This window comes from Pogoniulus pusillus, chromosome 17 (assembly GCF_015220805.1).
Source record: "Pogoniulus pusillus isolate bPogPus1 chromosome 17, bPogPus1.pri, whole genome shotgun sequence".
Classification (NCBI taxonomy): Eukaryota; Metazoa; Chordata; class Aves; order Piciformes; family Lybiidae; genus Pogoniulus; species Pogoniulus pusillus.
In genome coordinates, this window is record NC_087280.1 from 254,237 (window position 1) to 267,510 (window position 13,274).

General features: G+C 54.6%; 1 protein-coding gene across 2 annotated transcripts; it reads right to left on the minus strand.

The window, feature by feature from the left end:
* Positions 1-2,947: 2,947 nt before the first annotated feature.
* LOC135182743 (mitotic-spindle organizing protein 2B-like) lies at positions 2,948-12,701 on the minus strand. 2 transcript variants are annotated; one of them, XM_064157134.1, is made up of 3 exons: positions 12,526-12,701; positions 12,300-12,445; positions 2,948-3,220 (listed from the first exon to the last, which is right to left on the minus strand). In XM_064157134.1, exons 1-3 carry the CDS (start codon positions 12,663-12,665, stop codon positions 3,060-3,062), a joined length of 447 nt encoding a protein of 148 aa, XP_064013204.1. In that variant the 5' UTR covers positions 12,666-12,701; the 3' UTR covers positions 2,948-3,059. The 2 variants fall into 2 exon arrangements, with proteins under 2 accessions (XP_064013204.1, XP_064013203.1); XM_064157133.1 differs by lacking the exon at positions 2,948-3,220 and adding an exon at positions 11,394-12,210.
* Between the last annotated feature and the right edge of the window lie 573 nt (positions 12,702-13,274).

The window sequence follows — 13,274 nt, forward strand, 5'->3', positions numbered from 1 at the left end:
GATAGGTCAATTGACTTGTCCATGGACACTATCGCCCAAGTCATCCATGACTGTGACATCTGTGCTGCTATTAAGCAGGCTAAGCGAATCAAGCCCTTATGGTATGGTGAGAGATGGTCAAAGTACAAGTATGGTGAAGCCTGGCAGATTGACTACATCACTTTACCTTGATCTCGTTCTGGCAAGCAGTATGTGCTGATGATGGTAGAGGCCAGCACCGGATGGCTGGAAACCTATCCAGTTCCACATGCTACTGCACCTAACACCATTCTTGGCTTGGAGAGACAGATCATGTGGAGACATGGAACTCCAGAGAGAATCGAGTCAGACAATGGCACTCATTTCAAGAACAATCTTGTGAAAAACTGGGCCAAAAAGCACAGCATTGAATGGATCTATCACATATCCTACTATGCACCAGCTTCAGGGAAGATTGAGCACTACAACGGTTTGCTGAAAACCACCCTAAAAGCCATGGGGGTGTGGAACTCTGAAAAACTGGATAAACATTTAGCACAAGCTACCTGGTTGGTAAATAGGAGAGGTACAGTAAACAGAGCAGGACCTGCACAATCAGACTTGGTCCAAACAGTAGACGGTGATAAAGTTCCTGTGGTAGGTGAAAAGAATCTGTTAGGGAAAACTGTTTGGGTATTTTCACCTTCAGGCGAAGGGAAACCTGTTCGAGGGGTGGTGTCTGCTGAAGGTCCTGGTCACACCTACTGGGTAATGCAGGAGAATGGTGACATCCAGTGTGTGCCACAGAGAAATGTGACCTTAGCTGAGAGAGTCTAAATTCAGAGTGTATAATACAAGCTGTTAGGAGTTTTCTGTTCTAGGTACCATCGGCGTCCAACACTGAAAGAATCTACAAGAGAATCTACAGTACATGAGCATGAACCCAACGTCACCTGGGAGTCCCTGTTCTTGTCTCACCTGTGAGGAGACAAACTGTTTTGAGCTTTTGCATCAGATGCATCTGAGATAGCTGGAATGAAGAGTGAACTGAACTTGTAAAATTCATTAGTGTAAATATTGATTTAGATTAGATCAGACAGTTCTCAGCAATACTGAGTGAAGTAGACAGGGGTGGATTGTACTAGTCTGAGGCAAGCTAGAATGTTTTGGTGAGAAGTAGATTACAGGCTGTTGAAGGAAAACAATGGTGATGTCTACTTCCCTCACAGTCTTGCTGAGATGTATAAGAACAAGAAACAAAAATATTTCAGGCAGAGGGAAGAGATGCTGCTGCTCAGCTGTCAGGTGTGAGCCGTATACTTTAATGAGCTGCAAATGAGAGGCAGGAAGGCTCTGTGCAGACAGAAAGGCAGGTGCAGAAAGGCTAATGTAGAAAGACAGTTTCTAAATCATCCCTCTTTAAGTATTTCATTTTGAAAATCAAACTGGCCAATAGGCACTAGCACCATTGTTCTGGCTAACAAATTCAAAGCTTCATGCCTCCTTTGACCAAGCAGGCACATTGAGGGCAGCACAAGACACCTGACACATGGTGCTAAGGCTAAGCCCCCTAGCCCTCAAGGCTTTGCTCATCTGACTCAACTTCCTGGAGATTCCCCGCAACAGGAGAGCAAGAGTTAAACCAGCCTGGCAGGATTTATGCCCTACGAGAACAGCAGGGAGGGTCCAGAAGGGCCTGCGGGGACAGGCTGAGGGCAATGGTTTGGAACTGGAGCAGGGCATCAGAAGGAAGATGTGCAGAGTGAAGATGGGCAGACACTGGCACAGGCTGCCCAGGGCTGTGGTGGAGGCTCCATCCCTGGAGACATTGAGAATTAGTCTGGATGTGTCCCTGGGCAGCCTGCTCCAGCTGGAGGTGTCCCTGCAGAGTGCAGGAGGCTGGGCAAGATGCTCTTTAGGGGTCCCTCCTAGGAACCATTCTATGATTCTCTGAAGCTGTTCACTCCCTACCCTGCTAGATCTCACTGAACCTGTCTCCTTAGGAAAGGCCTCTGTTACACTTGAGAAATGCCAAACTCCATCAGCATCACTGAGAGGACTCAGTAGTGTGTAACACGCTGCACAGTAGGTCAGACTGGCTCTCAGATGGAAGCATGCACATAAAGGGACAGGGCAACCACCAGTGCAGGTATAAGGACACAGCCTACCTGCAGGCAAGCTCCTAGTGCAAAATACCATCACTGCAGGGCTCCGGGACACCAGTAGATAGAGTCCTGGGTTGGAAGAGACCTCCACAGGGCATCCAGTCCAAGCCCTGTACTCAGCAGGGACATCCTCCCCTAGAGCAGGTTGCTCACAGCCCTGTCCAGCCTCACCTCGAACATCTCCAGGCATAGGGCCTCAACCACCACCCTGGGCAACCTCCTGCAGTGTCTCAGCAGCCTCCTGCTGCAGAACTTGTTCCTCACATCCAATCTCAATCTGCTCTGCTCTCATTTCAGACCATTGCCTCGGTGCTGTCCCTGCAGGCCTTTGGGCACAGTCCCTCTGCAGCCTGCTTGGAGCCCCTGCAGACACTGGCAGGCAGCCCTGAGGTCTGCCTGGAGCCTTCTCTTCTCCAGGCTGAACACTCCCAGCTCCCTCAGCCTGTTCTCATAGCAGAGACTCTCCAGCCTCTGATCATCTCTCCAGTCCTCCTATGGCCCCTCTCCATTAGGCCCATGTTCTTTCTGTGTAGAGGGCTTCAGAGCTGGACACAGCACTGCAGGTGAGGTCTCACCAGATGCCCAACACCAGCACCACCCACTTGTAACACAGCCAGACTTTCTGCTGCCAGAATTGGCACAACCATGGCAAAACAGGCTTTTGGAGAAGAGGCAGCCAGAAGCTTTTAACATGAGTCATGACTTCTCTGGAGCAACCTGAGCACTATTCCATGCTGTCTCTTTCCTTGTCCCACATACCTGCAGGTGACCCCAGCAGTGCCTGCTGCCCAAGGTAGCTTTGGAAATAAGAAGCAGGAGCCTGGTTCTGTGTGTTACAGGTCATGTTTGCTGGGTTGCAGCACACCACAGAGGCAGTTGGCAAGCACAGCTCATGCACACTGTCACACATTAAGACACAGTGTCCCAAGGCCTCAGCTAGCTGCTGCTGCCTCCTCCGCTGCCCTTCCCAGCAGCTCCTGCTTTCTGCAGCCGGCTGGCGCTCGGTTGCCGAGGCATCCTCTGGGCAGATCCTTCCCGGCCGCTCCTCTCCGCTACAGCCTGGCTCCCGCTGGCTCCAGGAGTGCTTTTGTTCCTCTCTGAACAAACAGAACACACACATTAGTTGTTTCAGTCCCAGCCCCACAGGTCACCCACACAGCATCTAAGCTGCAACCATGCAAACGGCAGAACTCTGTTAGGCGTCCCCAGACATGCCCAGCACAGGAAGCAGATTTGTCAGTTCAGCCCAACAGGTATCAGGGGCCACAAAACCAGGACAAAGTTGCAGTAGGAGCAGTTGAAGGTCCAAAGTCACCAGCCACATGAATGTATGTGCCTGGCATAGGAGCACCAGCACTGCAAGCAGCCCCTCAGAACCATGGAGAGCACTTCAAATCCTGCGACAAATGACCACCATTTTCTGAAGCCAGGAGCCACCACGAGAGATCAGAAACCCTCCATGCCCCTGAGACTCACTGGGCAGGCTCAAATGGTCTATCATTTTGGTGTCTCCAGGAGCTCAGGCTCCTACCCAGGAGCTACTCACAGCTTTTTCTTGCTGTTTTCATAAGAACTGAACTGCCCTGCTGCAGCTCCAAATGCAATGTGACAGCAGAGAGGAGCCATAGGTGGAGAGGCAGAAGCTGAGGAAAGAGAGGGGCAGGCAGGACCCTGAATCTCTGCTAGATTCAGCCAGAGGAGAGGGACAGGCTGAGATGTGCTGCAGATGAATGACAGCAGGGGTAAGTAAGGGAGAACGAACCTTTCCTGGCACTGAAGAAAGAACTACTTCAGATGAGAAGCATCACAGAACAGCTTGGGTTAGAAGGGACCTCAGAGGGACTTCAGCAGCTGTCACCACAGCAACTTCCAAGCACCAGCAGCTCCTCCCCATGCACAGCCTGGAGCCCATTCTGCTGGGTCATCTGTGCCCGGGCAGCACACACCCCTGAGACAGCTCAGCTTTACTTAACAACCCACCCCAGCTCCTCCCAGCAGCTGTCTGACAGCAGCACTCAGCTCCACACCACTTGCAGCATCAAAAAGACAACCTGAGAACATCCCAATTATGGAATGTGGCCTCTTCACCACTGTAAAATTTTACAGACTGGAGGCAAAAGAAATAAATTCAGGCCCCTCAGGTGCTCTTGCAATCTGTTCCTATGAACACAGCCCTGCTCTGCCAGCAGTGACCCACCCTGAGCCAGCCAACCAGCCCTGCCCCTTCTCTGCAGTTAAAGCACTTCAGGCAGCGTCAGCAGCGCAAGTCCAAGGAAACAACCAAACTGCATCGAGGCTGCAGCTGATCTCACAGCACTGCAGAGCTGGTAGGACAAGCAGCAGTGGAATTTGCCATGACACTGACAACCCAGGACAGAGTCACCAAACCGGTTGGGTCACAGGGTACCTTCAAGACCATCTAGTTCCAACCCTGCTGCCATGGGCAAGGACACCTCCTGCAAAAGCAGGCTGCTCAGCATCTTAGAACCCTCCCCTCTCCCAAATGCAGCTACCTCGCAGGAGTGTAAGTCCTCAACTGGACCAAAGAACAACTGCACCACTGAGCTCTAGGGGGAGGCAGGACCTTGGTCTTCTGATCTAGTGAAAATAACTTGTGGAGCAAGAATCCCTTAGTGGAAGAGCAGCTGTGCTGCACAGGCAGGTGGCCTCTGTCCCCTGACCTCAAAACCACAGTAAAGCAAACAAGATATACCCCAACAGAGCAAAACACAGCTGCAGCTTTGGAAGCATACAAAGGATAAAACTGATCCTAGAGGTACTTGGGCAGACTGCAGGGGTAAGCCTCATGAAGTTCAACAAGACCAAGTGCAGGCTTCTGCAGCTGGGCTAGGGCAATCCCCAGCACAAATCCAGATGGGCGAGGAGTGGCTGAGAGCAGCTGGGAGGTGTCGGTACCAAAGCGCTCAGGAGCCAGCACTGCTCCCGGCCCAGAGCCAGCTGTGTGCTGGCTGCAGCCAGAGCAGGGAGAGCAGCAGCACAGGGAGGGGATTCTGCCCCTCTGCTCTGACCTCACCTGCAGCACTGCCTGCAGCTCTGGGGCCCCCAGCACAAGAGGGACCTGGAGCTGCTGGAGAGGGGCCAGAGGTCACAGAGATGATCAGAGGCTGGAAAAGCTCTGCTGTGGGGACAGGCTGGCAGAGTTGGGGCTGTTAAGCCTGGAAGGAAGGTTGCAGGGAGATCTCAGAGCAGCCTTGCAGTAACTGGAGGGGCTCTAGGAGAGCTGAGGAGGGACTTTGGACAAGGGCTGGCAGTGCCAGGCCGAGGGCCAATGGCTTTGAGCTGGGAGAGGGGAGACTGAGAGTGGAGAGGAGGAAGAAATTCTTGGCAGTGAGGGTGAAGAGAAACTGGCACAAGTTGCCCAGGGTGGGTGTCCTCTCCCTGGAGCTGTTGCGGGCCAGGCTGGATGAGGCCTTGAGCAACATGTGCTGGTGGGTGGTGTTCCAGCCCCTGGCAGGGGGTTGGAGCTGGCTGAGCTTTGAGGTCTCTTCCAACCCAACCCATTCTAGGAATCTATGATGTGTCTAGAGACAGAGGACAGGTCAAAAGAAGACGTTTCTCAAATGCACTTTCCTAAGTGGTTAGGGAAGACCTTGAGCAAGCACCAAACAGATAGTCATTACTGGAACACTTTCTCCTGCAAACACTGAAGAGGATTTGAAGAACACAGAATGGAGACCTCCACAGGCCCATCAACCACCTGCACAGAACCTAAAGTGGTTAGAAACTCTGTAACCTTAAATGTCTTCTCTAACCAAAACAATTCTGCTCTCTGACTCTACAGCTCCCTCTTTTCCCCAGCAGCCTGTTACCTCAGGCAGGGATTCAGCTGAATTTCAAAAGCAAGCTGATATGTATGAAGCCCCATGTCCTCTTTCAGACCCTGGCAAGCCTCCTTAGGTGCTCAGACATCACAGGTTACCACACTGGGTCAGGTAGGTTAAGGTGCAGAGCAATCCCCCTCCCAGAGGAGAGGTCTGCAGGAGTCTGATCAACCTGATAGTCCTCTTCCAAGGCAACTCTCCTCATTCTCATCTCCACAATGGATGAACTCATCATTACTCTGGCATCTATATTGCCTTCTCAAGCGGCCTACTTAACCACCTGTGCTGGTCTGAGACTAATGGGAATGTTCCAGTAAGATAAATTAAGTCATTGGTTGTAAAAGAATAATAAGAGTAAAGTCTGTGTCCTTCATTGCTTTGCTGAAAGGGACATAAGGCCAAAGCATAAACAATTTGTCCTTTTGCCACAGAGCCCTTGCTCCTTTCACTTCTCATTTGCTCTGCTCTATGCTCTTCCACTAAAAGATAACAAGTGAGCTTTGCTGGTTATGTGTCTGCAAGAAAGGGAGGCTCTGAGCTTCTTTTGTTTGCCTGGGAGGGGAATTTGGATCTCTGTATCATTTCTCAATTGTACATAACTGTAAATCCCTGACCACGTATTGAGTGCATGTGCTTGTACATTCAGCTTTGCTGTAAACAGAGCTTTAGCTTCCATCCCATCTGAGCTGGGCCGGTACATTTCCAACAGTGATGGGGAAGTTCCTCAACCCACTACACCACCCATGAAGTGCTCTGGTTGATGCAGCCTGGGCTATATCCAAAACAACATGGGCAGAGATGGAGAGGGGATCCTGCCCTTCTGGTCTGGGGTGACCTCACAGGCAGGGCTGGGGCAACCTCTGGGACCCCAACACAAGAAGGACATAGAGCTGATTAAGAAGGGCCAGAAGAAGCCAGGAAAATGATCAGAGGCTGGAGAATCTCTCCTGTGAGGACAGGCTGAGGGAGCTGGGAGTGTTCAGCCTGGAGAAGGCTCCAGGCAAACCTAGAGCTGCCTGCCAGTGTCTGCAGGGGCTCCAAGCAGGCTGCAGAGGGACTGTGCCCAAAGGGACAGCACCGAGGCAATGGCCTGAAATGAGAGCAGAGCAGACTGAGATTGGATGTGAGGAACAAGCTCTGCAGCTGGAACACTGCAGCAGGTTGCCCAGGGAGGCAGTTGAGGTCCCATGCCTGGAGATGTTCAAGGTGAGGCTGGACAGGGCTGTGAGCAACCTGCTCTAGGGGAGGATGTCCCTGCTAAGTGCAGGGGTTGGACTGCATGCCCTGTGGAGATCTCTTCCAACCCAAACCAGTGAAGCACTCTGAAGGCAGCCTGCCTGAAGGTCTGTCTCCAATACTCAAATACAACCATTTGTGGACAGTGTCACAAACACAGTCAGCAGCCAGCACAGCCCCGTGCTGGGCACCACAGGGCAATTGCTGTCAGACTGCCTATGGCTTTAGCTGGAACTAAGCTGAAGTAGCTAGCAGGGAGCACCCCTGTCCCCTTAGCAGTGTGGTCAAGCTTCCTCTAGTTGCTCTGAAAGCCCTTCCTGCATGGTGATGAGCTGAGCACCCTGGGCTGGAATCTCACTGCTACTGATAAAATCTGGGCAGGCTAAACTTGGACAAGGTTTGGGGAGACCTGGAGGACTTCAGCCACTTGTCTGCCTTCTGACACACGAGGAACTTGGCAGGATAGCAGATCTGCAGAGCTGCAGGAATGGTGAGAAGCAGCTTGGCAAGCTCAGAGAGGACAATCACTGCTCTGTGTTAGCACAAGTTGCTCTAGTAGATGTAGAGACATCTCCCACCTCTAGATGCCTGGTCCTCCCTGGAAGCTGCACCATTTGCCTCTTAGATGGAAGCAGCACCTTGGTAGGGCCCACGACAGGTACATATCTAGAGCTGCTTCACCGCAGCGGCTCCTAAAGAGAAAGGCAGAGCAAGCCAAAAGCTGCTGCAGGACAGAGCCAGCCCAGAAGACAACTTTCAGCCACTCTATTCACACTTACCCAGCTCTTGAAGAGTGGACACAGAGCTGCCTGCCAGTGCCTGAAGTGAGCCTGCACAGGGATTTCTCCTGAGGGTGTCTAGAGACAGGCCAAGGGGAATGGTTTGGAGCTGAGGCAGAGCAGGGTTGGACTGGAGCTGAGAAAGAAGTTCTGCAGCATGAGGGTGGTGAGAGCCTGGCACAGGCTGCCTAGGGAGGCTGTGGATGCCTCCTGCCTGGGGGAGTTCAAGGCCAGGTTGGATGAGGCCTTGAGCAACCTGGGCTAGTTGAGAGGTGTCCCTGGGCATGGCAGGAGGTTTGAGTAGATGATCTCTGAGGTCCCTCCCAACCCAAATCACACTGCGATTCCATGTGAGCAGCTCCAGCACTGTGGGCAGTGTCTGTTTTAAACAAGGCAGACAGTCCACAGAGGAGAAGGCTGAGAAGAACCTGATCAGTGTCTCTAAATACCTGAGGAGTGGGAGTCAGGAAGAAGGTGCCAGGCTCTGTGTGGTGGTGCCAGTGACAGGACAGGGAGCAATGAGTACAAGCTGGAGCTCAGGAAGTTCCACCTGAACAGGAAGAGGAACTTGCTTGGTATGAGGGTGCTGGACACCTGAAGCAGGCTGCCCAGAAAGGTTGTGCCCTTCTGCAAAGAGCTTCCAATTCCACCTGGATATGCTCCTGGGTGCCTTGCTCTGGCAGAGGTTGGACTGGATGATCTCCATTCTGTGATTTTCACACATCCAGAAACGAGGACACAGCCCTAAGCTTGTGACAAGCCATGGCTGAACTCAAACTCTCCTTGAAGACTATTCTGAGAGTGACGCTTTCAGTGGTGGCTTTAATCAGGGATGGTAATTAACTACAGTGAGGCCTTTAATCATTAACAGGGGTTGCAGAGTTGCAGCACAGTCAGCCTGAGGAGTTCACACAGTATCACCAAATCACAGAATATTAGGGGTTGGAAGGGACTTCCAGAGCTCATCCAGTCCAGCCTCTGCCAGAGCAGGAGCACCCAGGGCAGGGCATTTAGAAGCACATCCAGGGGGGGTTGGAATCCCTCCAGAGCAGGAGTCTTCACAGCCTCTCTGGGCAGCCTGCTCCAGGCCTCCAGCACACTCACAGTCACAAAGTTCTCCCTTCTGTTCCTGTGGCATCTCATCTGCTCCAGCTGGCACCCAGTGCCACTTGTGCCGCCCTTGGCCACCCCTGAGCAGAGTCTGGCTGGGTCCCTGCACGTCTTTATCACAGCTCTGAGGGCAGCCCTCAGGCTCCTCTGCTCCAAGCTCCCAGCACCCTAGCCTGGCCTCACAGGAGATGTTCACTGCCTGCAAGAGCTTTGCCTCTGGGCTGGGCTCTGCAGCAGTTTCCTGAGCTCCTTCTTCAACTGAGTGGCCCAGAACTGGACACAATATTCCAGATAGGGCCTCACCACAGCAGAGCAGAGGGGCAGGAGAATCTCTCTGGACCTTCTAACCACAACCCTTCTAATGCACCCCAGGGTGCCCTTGGCCTTCTTGGCCACCAAGGGCACACTGCAGTTCTGTCTCTGATGTAAGAGAAGCATCCAGAAAACAAAACAATCCAGACATGGTCAGGGAAATCAAACCTTCTGGCACAAGTCCCATTGACCTCAGTCCATCAACCATCCCTGAAGCCCCTTTTAGCTTAGCGAAGCAAAGCAGCCCCAGGAGCCCCTGGAGGCCAGGTTAAGCCTGCATTCACCATGAACAGCACCAGGCTAATGCCATCTGCCTCTGATCCTCACCATGCTGCACTCCTGCTTGCCAGGGCTTGTCCCAGTGCACTTAAGGACATCAACATCTCCATTTCAACGTCAAACTATGGAGAGGGAAGTCTGGCTGGACACATGAGGACTGTGATGTGGCTTGGGCACTGCTTTGGACCAAGAGATATTCTGCTAAAGACGCACAGTGAGCATCTGTGTTTGACACGGATACAACTCCATCCTGCAGCCAGGACAGGTGGTAACTCCTGCAAACTCAAACGCCTCTCAGGTGCTTGCAGCACCTCAACGTAGTAGGAAGCAGCAGTTAACGGCATATCAACTCTGCCTTACAGTTTCTGGCCGTTCCTACAGAACAATGTGATGCTGATGAACAAACAAATTCTCATCTGGCCAATTCAAACCTGAGCCAACCTACTGCTATCAAAAAAGCAGCTGGTGGCAGCAGCCCAGCACTAGAAATCAGAGCTCCTTTGTCCAGGAAGTCCCACACAAGCAGCATGCAGGAAAACAAAAGCTCCTGCAAATTAACAGAAACCTTACCAAAGCTCTGCCATAATTTTGTGGTTCATCACACCTGGAGCACCAACAGAGGAAGAAAGACCAAAATTTAACAGCACCTTTTGTTCACAATCACTACTCTTTTGAGATGTTTCCTCTCCACGTGGTACCAGGAGAGCTGCTGCTTAGTTAAAAGATCCGGGTGCTGCCCTTCTCTCATCTTGCTCAGGAAAAGCATCAGCCAGGTGTCTTCCTTTTCCCCTGTGCATATTTGGAGTCACTTCTCAATCACACACAAGGCTGTTACTCTACAAACCCAACCAGTCTGCAAGAAATTCTGGGTAACAGAGTCTCTTGAGAATGGGGAACCTGTCACAGGAAGTTCTTGAAGCCCTAGACACTTTACCCATACACTCCAGTTCCAATTCCAGCTTCGGCAAGCTTCCTAAGAGCCTCTGTACAGCCACCTTTGGCTGCTCAGTGAGGTGACTCTCACCCTTCGCTTACCATGTGGGCAGAAGCAGCAGGCTCTGCTGGTGCAAAGGTGCCTCAGACTGGGGCACAATCCCACTCACCCTGCTTATAGCTGCTCCAAGCTACCTTGCAGCTTTGCTGTCTACAGGACTTACCAGCAGACTGCACAGCACAGCCATGAGAGTTAACAGCCCTTATCAAGGCAGCCTCAGCCGCGAGGCCAGACTCAAAGGGAAAAGTTACTTACCCCCCACCCTGATCCACTCAGCTGCACCGACCAAGTGTTTCTTGCTGGCCACATCGTCCCTGTTTCCAGCAGTGTTTCTCGCCAGCTCCTTTCTAAAGCTTTGCCTCAAAGTTCACTGTGGGTCAGCAGAGACCCACCAGCTACAACGGAGTTTTCATCTTGAAACAGAGAGAGCAAGGGAGAAGAGGACACAGCGATACAACTCTGCATGGCCCGAGACATTTCTGGGCTCCTACTGGGACGCAGCGAGCTGAGCTCTGAGCCGAAAGATTTGTTCTGCAAAACCACAATCAAGGAGCACAAAACCTCGCGGGTGTGGCCACTGCCCCCTCCTGCGCTTTTGAGCAGAAGGGGAACGAGAGCCTTCCCAGAGGGAACCCCAGCAAGCTTCTCCTCATCCCTTCTAAACCTGTTGTATCACACAGAGGACTGTGAGCTACCAACTGAAGTTCACTTCAGGAAGTTCAGGGAGTAAACAGAAGTTTTATTAGAAGTGGTCAGGAATAAAATCACATACGTGTGGCACAGCTGCAGGGCTACATTTGTAACTGCCCATCCACATCAGAGGACAATGGCATTCAAAAGCAGTTGTGGTAGCTGACAACCCCACTCAGCCTCCCATCTCACTTTCCACCTAAATGCCACCCAGCGGCAGAGCAGCAGAGCGCAGGCGGAGCGGAGGAAGCGTGGCTCTCTCTTTCTGGGGGAATTCCTCCCCTACCCAGAACTTTACCTGTCTTTGAGTCAGGCCAGGCGAAGGAGCACGGTGTGACACCGTGCACTGAGAGCTGCGCGTTAAAGGCTCGGAGAGCAAAGGAGAGAGGGTGCAGAACCCAGCGGGAGCGCCCGCGGCAGCTTCTCCCTCAGCACCGCACCGCTGCCCACACCCGCCCCTCCGCTGCCCGACGCGAACGAAACCGCAGAGCGCAGGGTGCGGGCAGCAGTCTGGGGCGCAGCGACCCGAGCTGGCGGGGGCTGAGTTGCCTCTCCTCGGGACCGCGAGCAAGTCCCCGCCAGGCCCGGCCCCAGCCCCAGGGCTCACACCGAGCGGGCCCCTCGGGGTCCTGCCGAGCCCACCCTTGGGCCCTGCCGTCCGCTCCGCGGCCCCCTCCCCGCGGTGGGGCGGGCGGCGCGGCCGGCGGGCGCCGCGGGGAGGCCGCGGGGCAGCAGGGAGGCGGCGGGGGCGCCGCGGGAGAGCGGCGAGCGGGCTCCGAGCCGCGGCGGCCGCAGGGCAGAGACAGGGAGGTGGGCGGCGGAGGCCCAGCCGTTCTCAGGGGGCTCTGCGCGGAGAAGACACAGAGATTAGAACACGTCACGGCCGCAGACCCCTCGCCTACCGCCCACCCTTGCCCCGCGGTGGGCTGCCTACCTCGGGTGTCGGCGGCCAGCGGCGCCGGTGCAGCGGCTGGTCCAGTGTCGGCTGCCGGCGCCAGCCGCTGCCCAGCGCACATGGACTTGAGCACCTGGAAGACGGCGAGCGGCGCCACGTTCATGCGCAGCAGGTCCAACAGCACCCTGCAGGGACACCCATCAGCGGCGGAACCGGCGGCAACGGGGCACCTGAGACGGTACCCAGCACCGCTCCCGCCGCTCACCGGAACACCTCCGGGTCCAGTCCGCTGCCCGCCGCCTGCGCCAACTCGAACAGCTCCGCCTCTTCCGCGCTCAGCAGCTGCTTTCGCCGCAGTCGCGCCTCCATCATCGCCGCCGCCATCCCCGCCGTCACCTCCGACATGGCCGCCCCGCCCCGCCCCGCGGTGCCCCACCGGCAGCGTCCCCCCGGCTCTGCGGCCCCGCCAGGCCCCGCGCAGCCTGCCCGCGCCCGGCAGGTGGCAGCCACGATCCAGCCGCAGCTGAGCCGGGCCCGGCGCCGGGGGAGCCCAGCGGGGCCCTCGGCCTCTTCTCGCCGGCCTCCCGCCGCCGCGCTGCTGCAGGTTCTCGGCTGTCGTCTCCAGGCTGCCCTTTGTGGGCTGCCTCTCTGCGTCCCCGTGAGAGCCTCCTCCAGACTCGGGTGCCTTTTGCTCAGAACGAGCCCTCAGCTTCCTGGCAGGAGCCTCTCGGTGCCCTCCTTTACCTGTCAGTTTAGTTGTGCCAGCTTCCTGCCTCAGAGCAGCCCAGGCGTTCTAACGGGACTTTCAGGTTGTCGTGCCTTCCCCCACCACTCCCTCCAGCTCCTTTTGGGTTTGCCACTGTCCCTTGTGGCACCCTGGTCACCAAGCTGGAAAAGCATGGACTCGAGGGTGGCCACTGGCTGGCTAAGGAACTGGCTGGATGGCCACACTCAGTTGTGGTCGATGGCCAATGTCCCAGTGGAGACCAGTGACAAGTGGTGTCCCTTGAGGGT

Coding starts and splice junctions, on each gene's coding strand:
- LOC135182743 (XM_064157133.1), bottom strand. CDS start 12,665: ATGTCGGAGGTGACGGCGGGGATGGCGGCGGCGATGATGGAGGCGCGA. Junction 12,446..12,525: donor CTGGACCCGGAGGTGTTCCG/GTGAGCGGCGGG, acceptor GTGTCCCTGCAG/GGTGCTGTTGGACCTGCTGC. Junction 12,211..12,299: donor GCTGGCCGCCGACACCCGAG/GTAGGCAGCCCA, acceptor TTCTCCGCGCAG/AGCCCCCTGAGAACGGCTGG.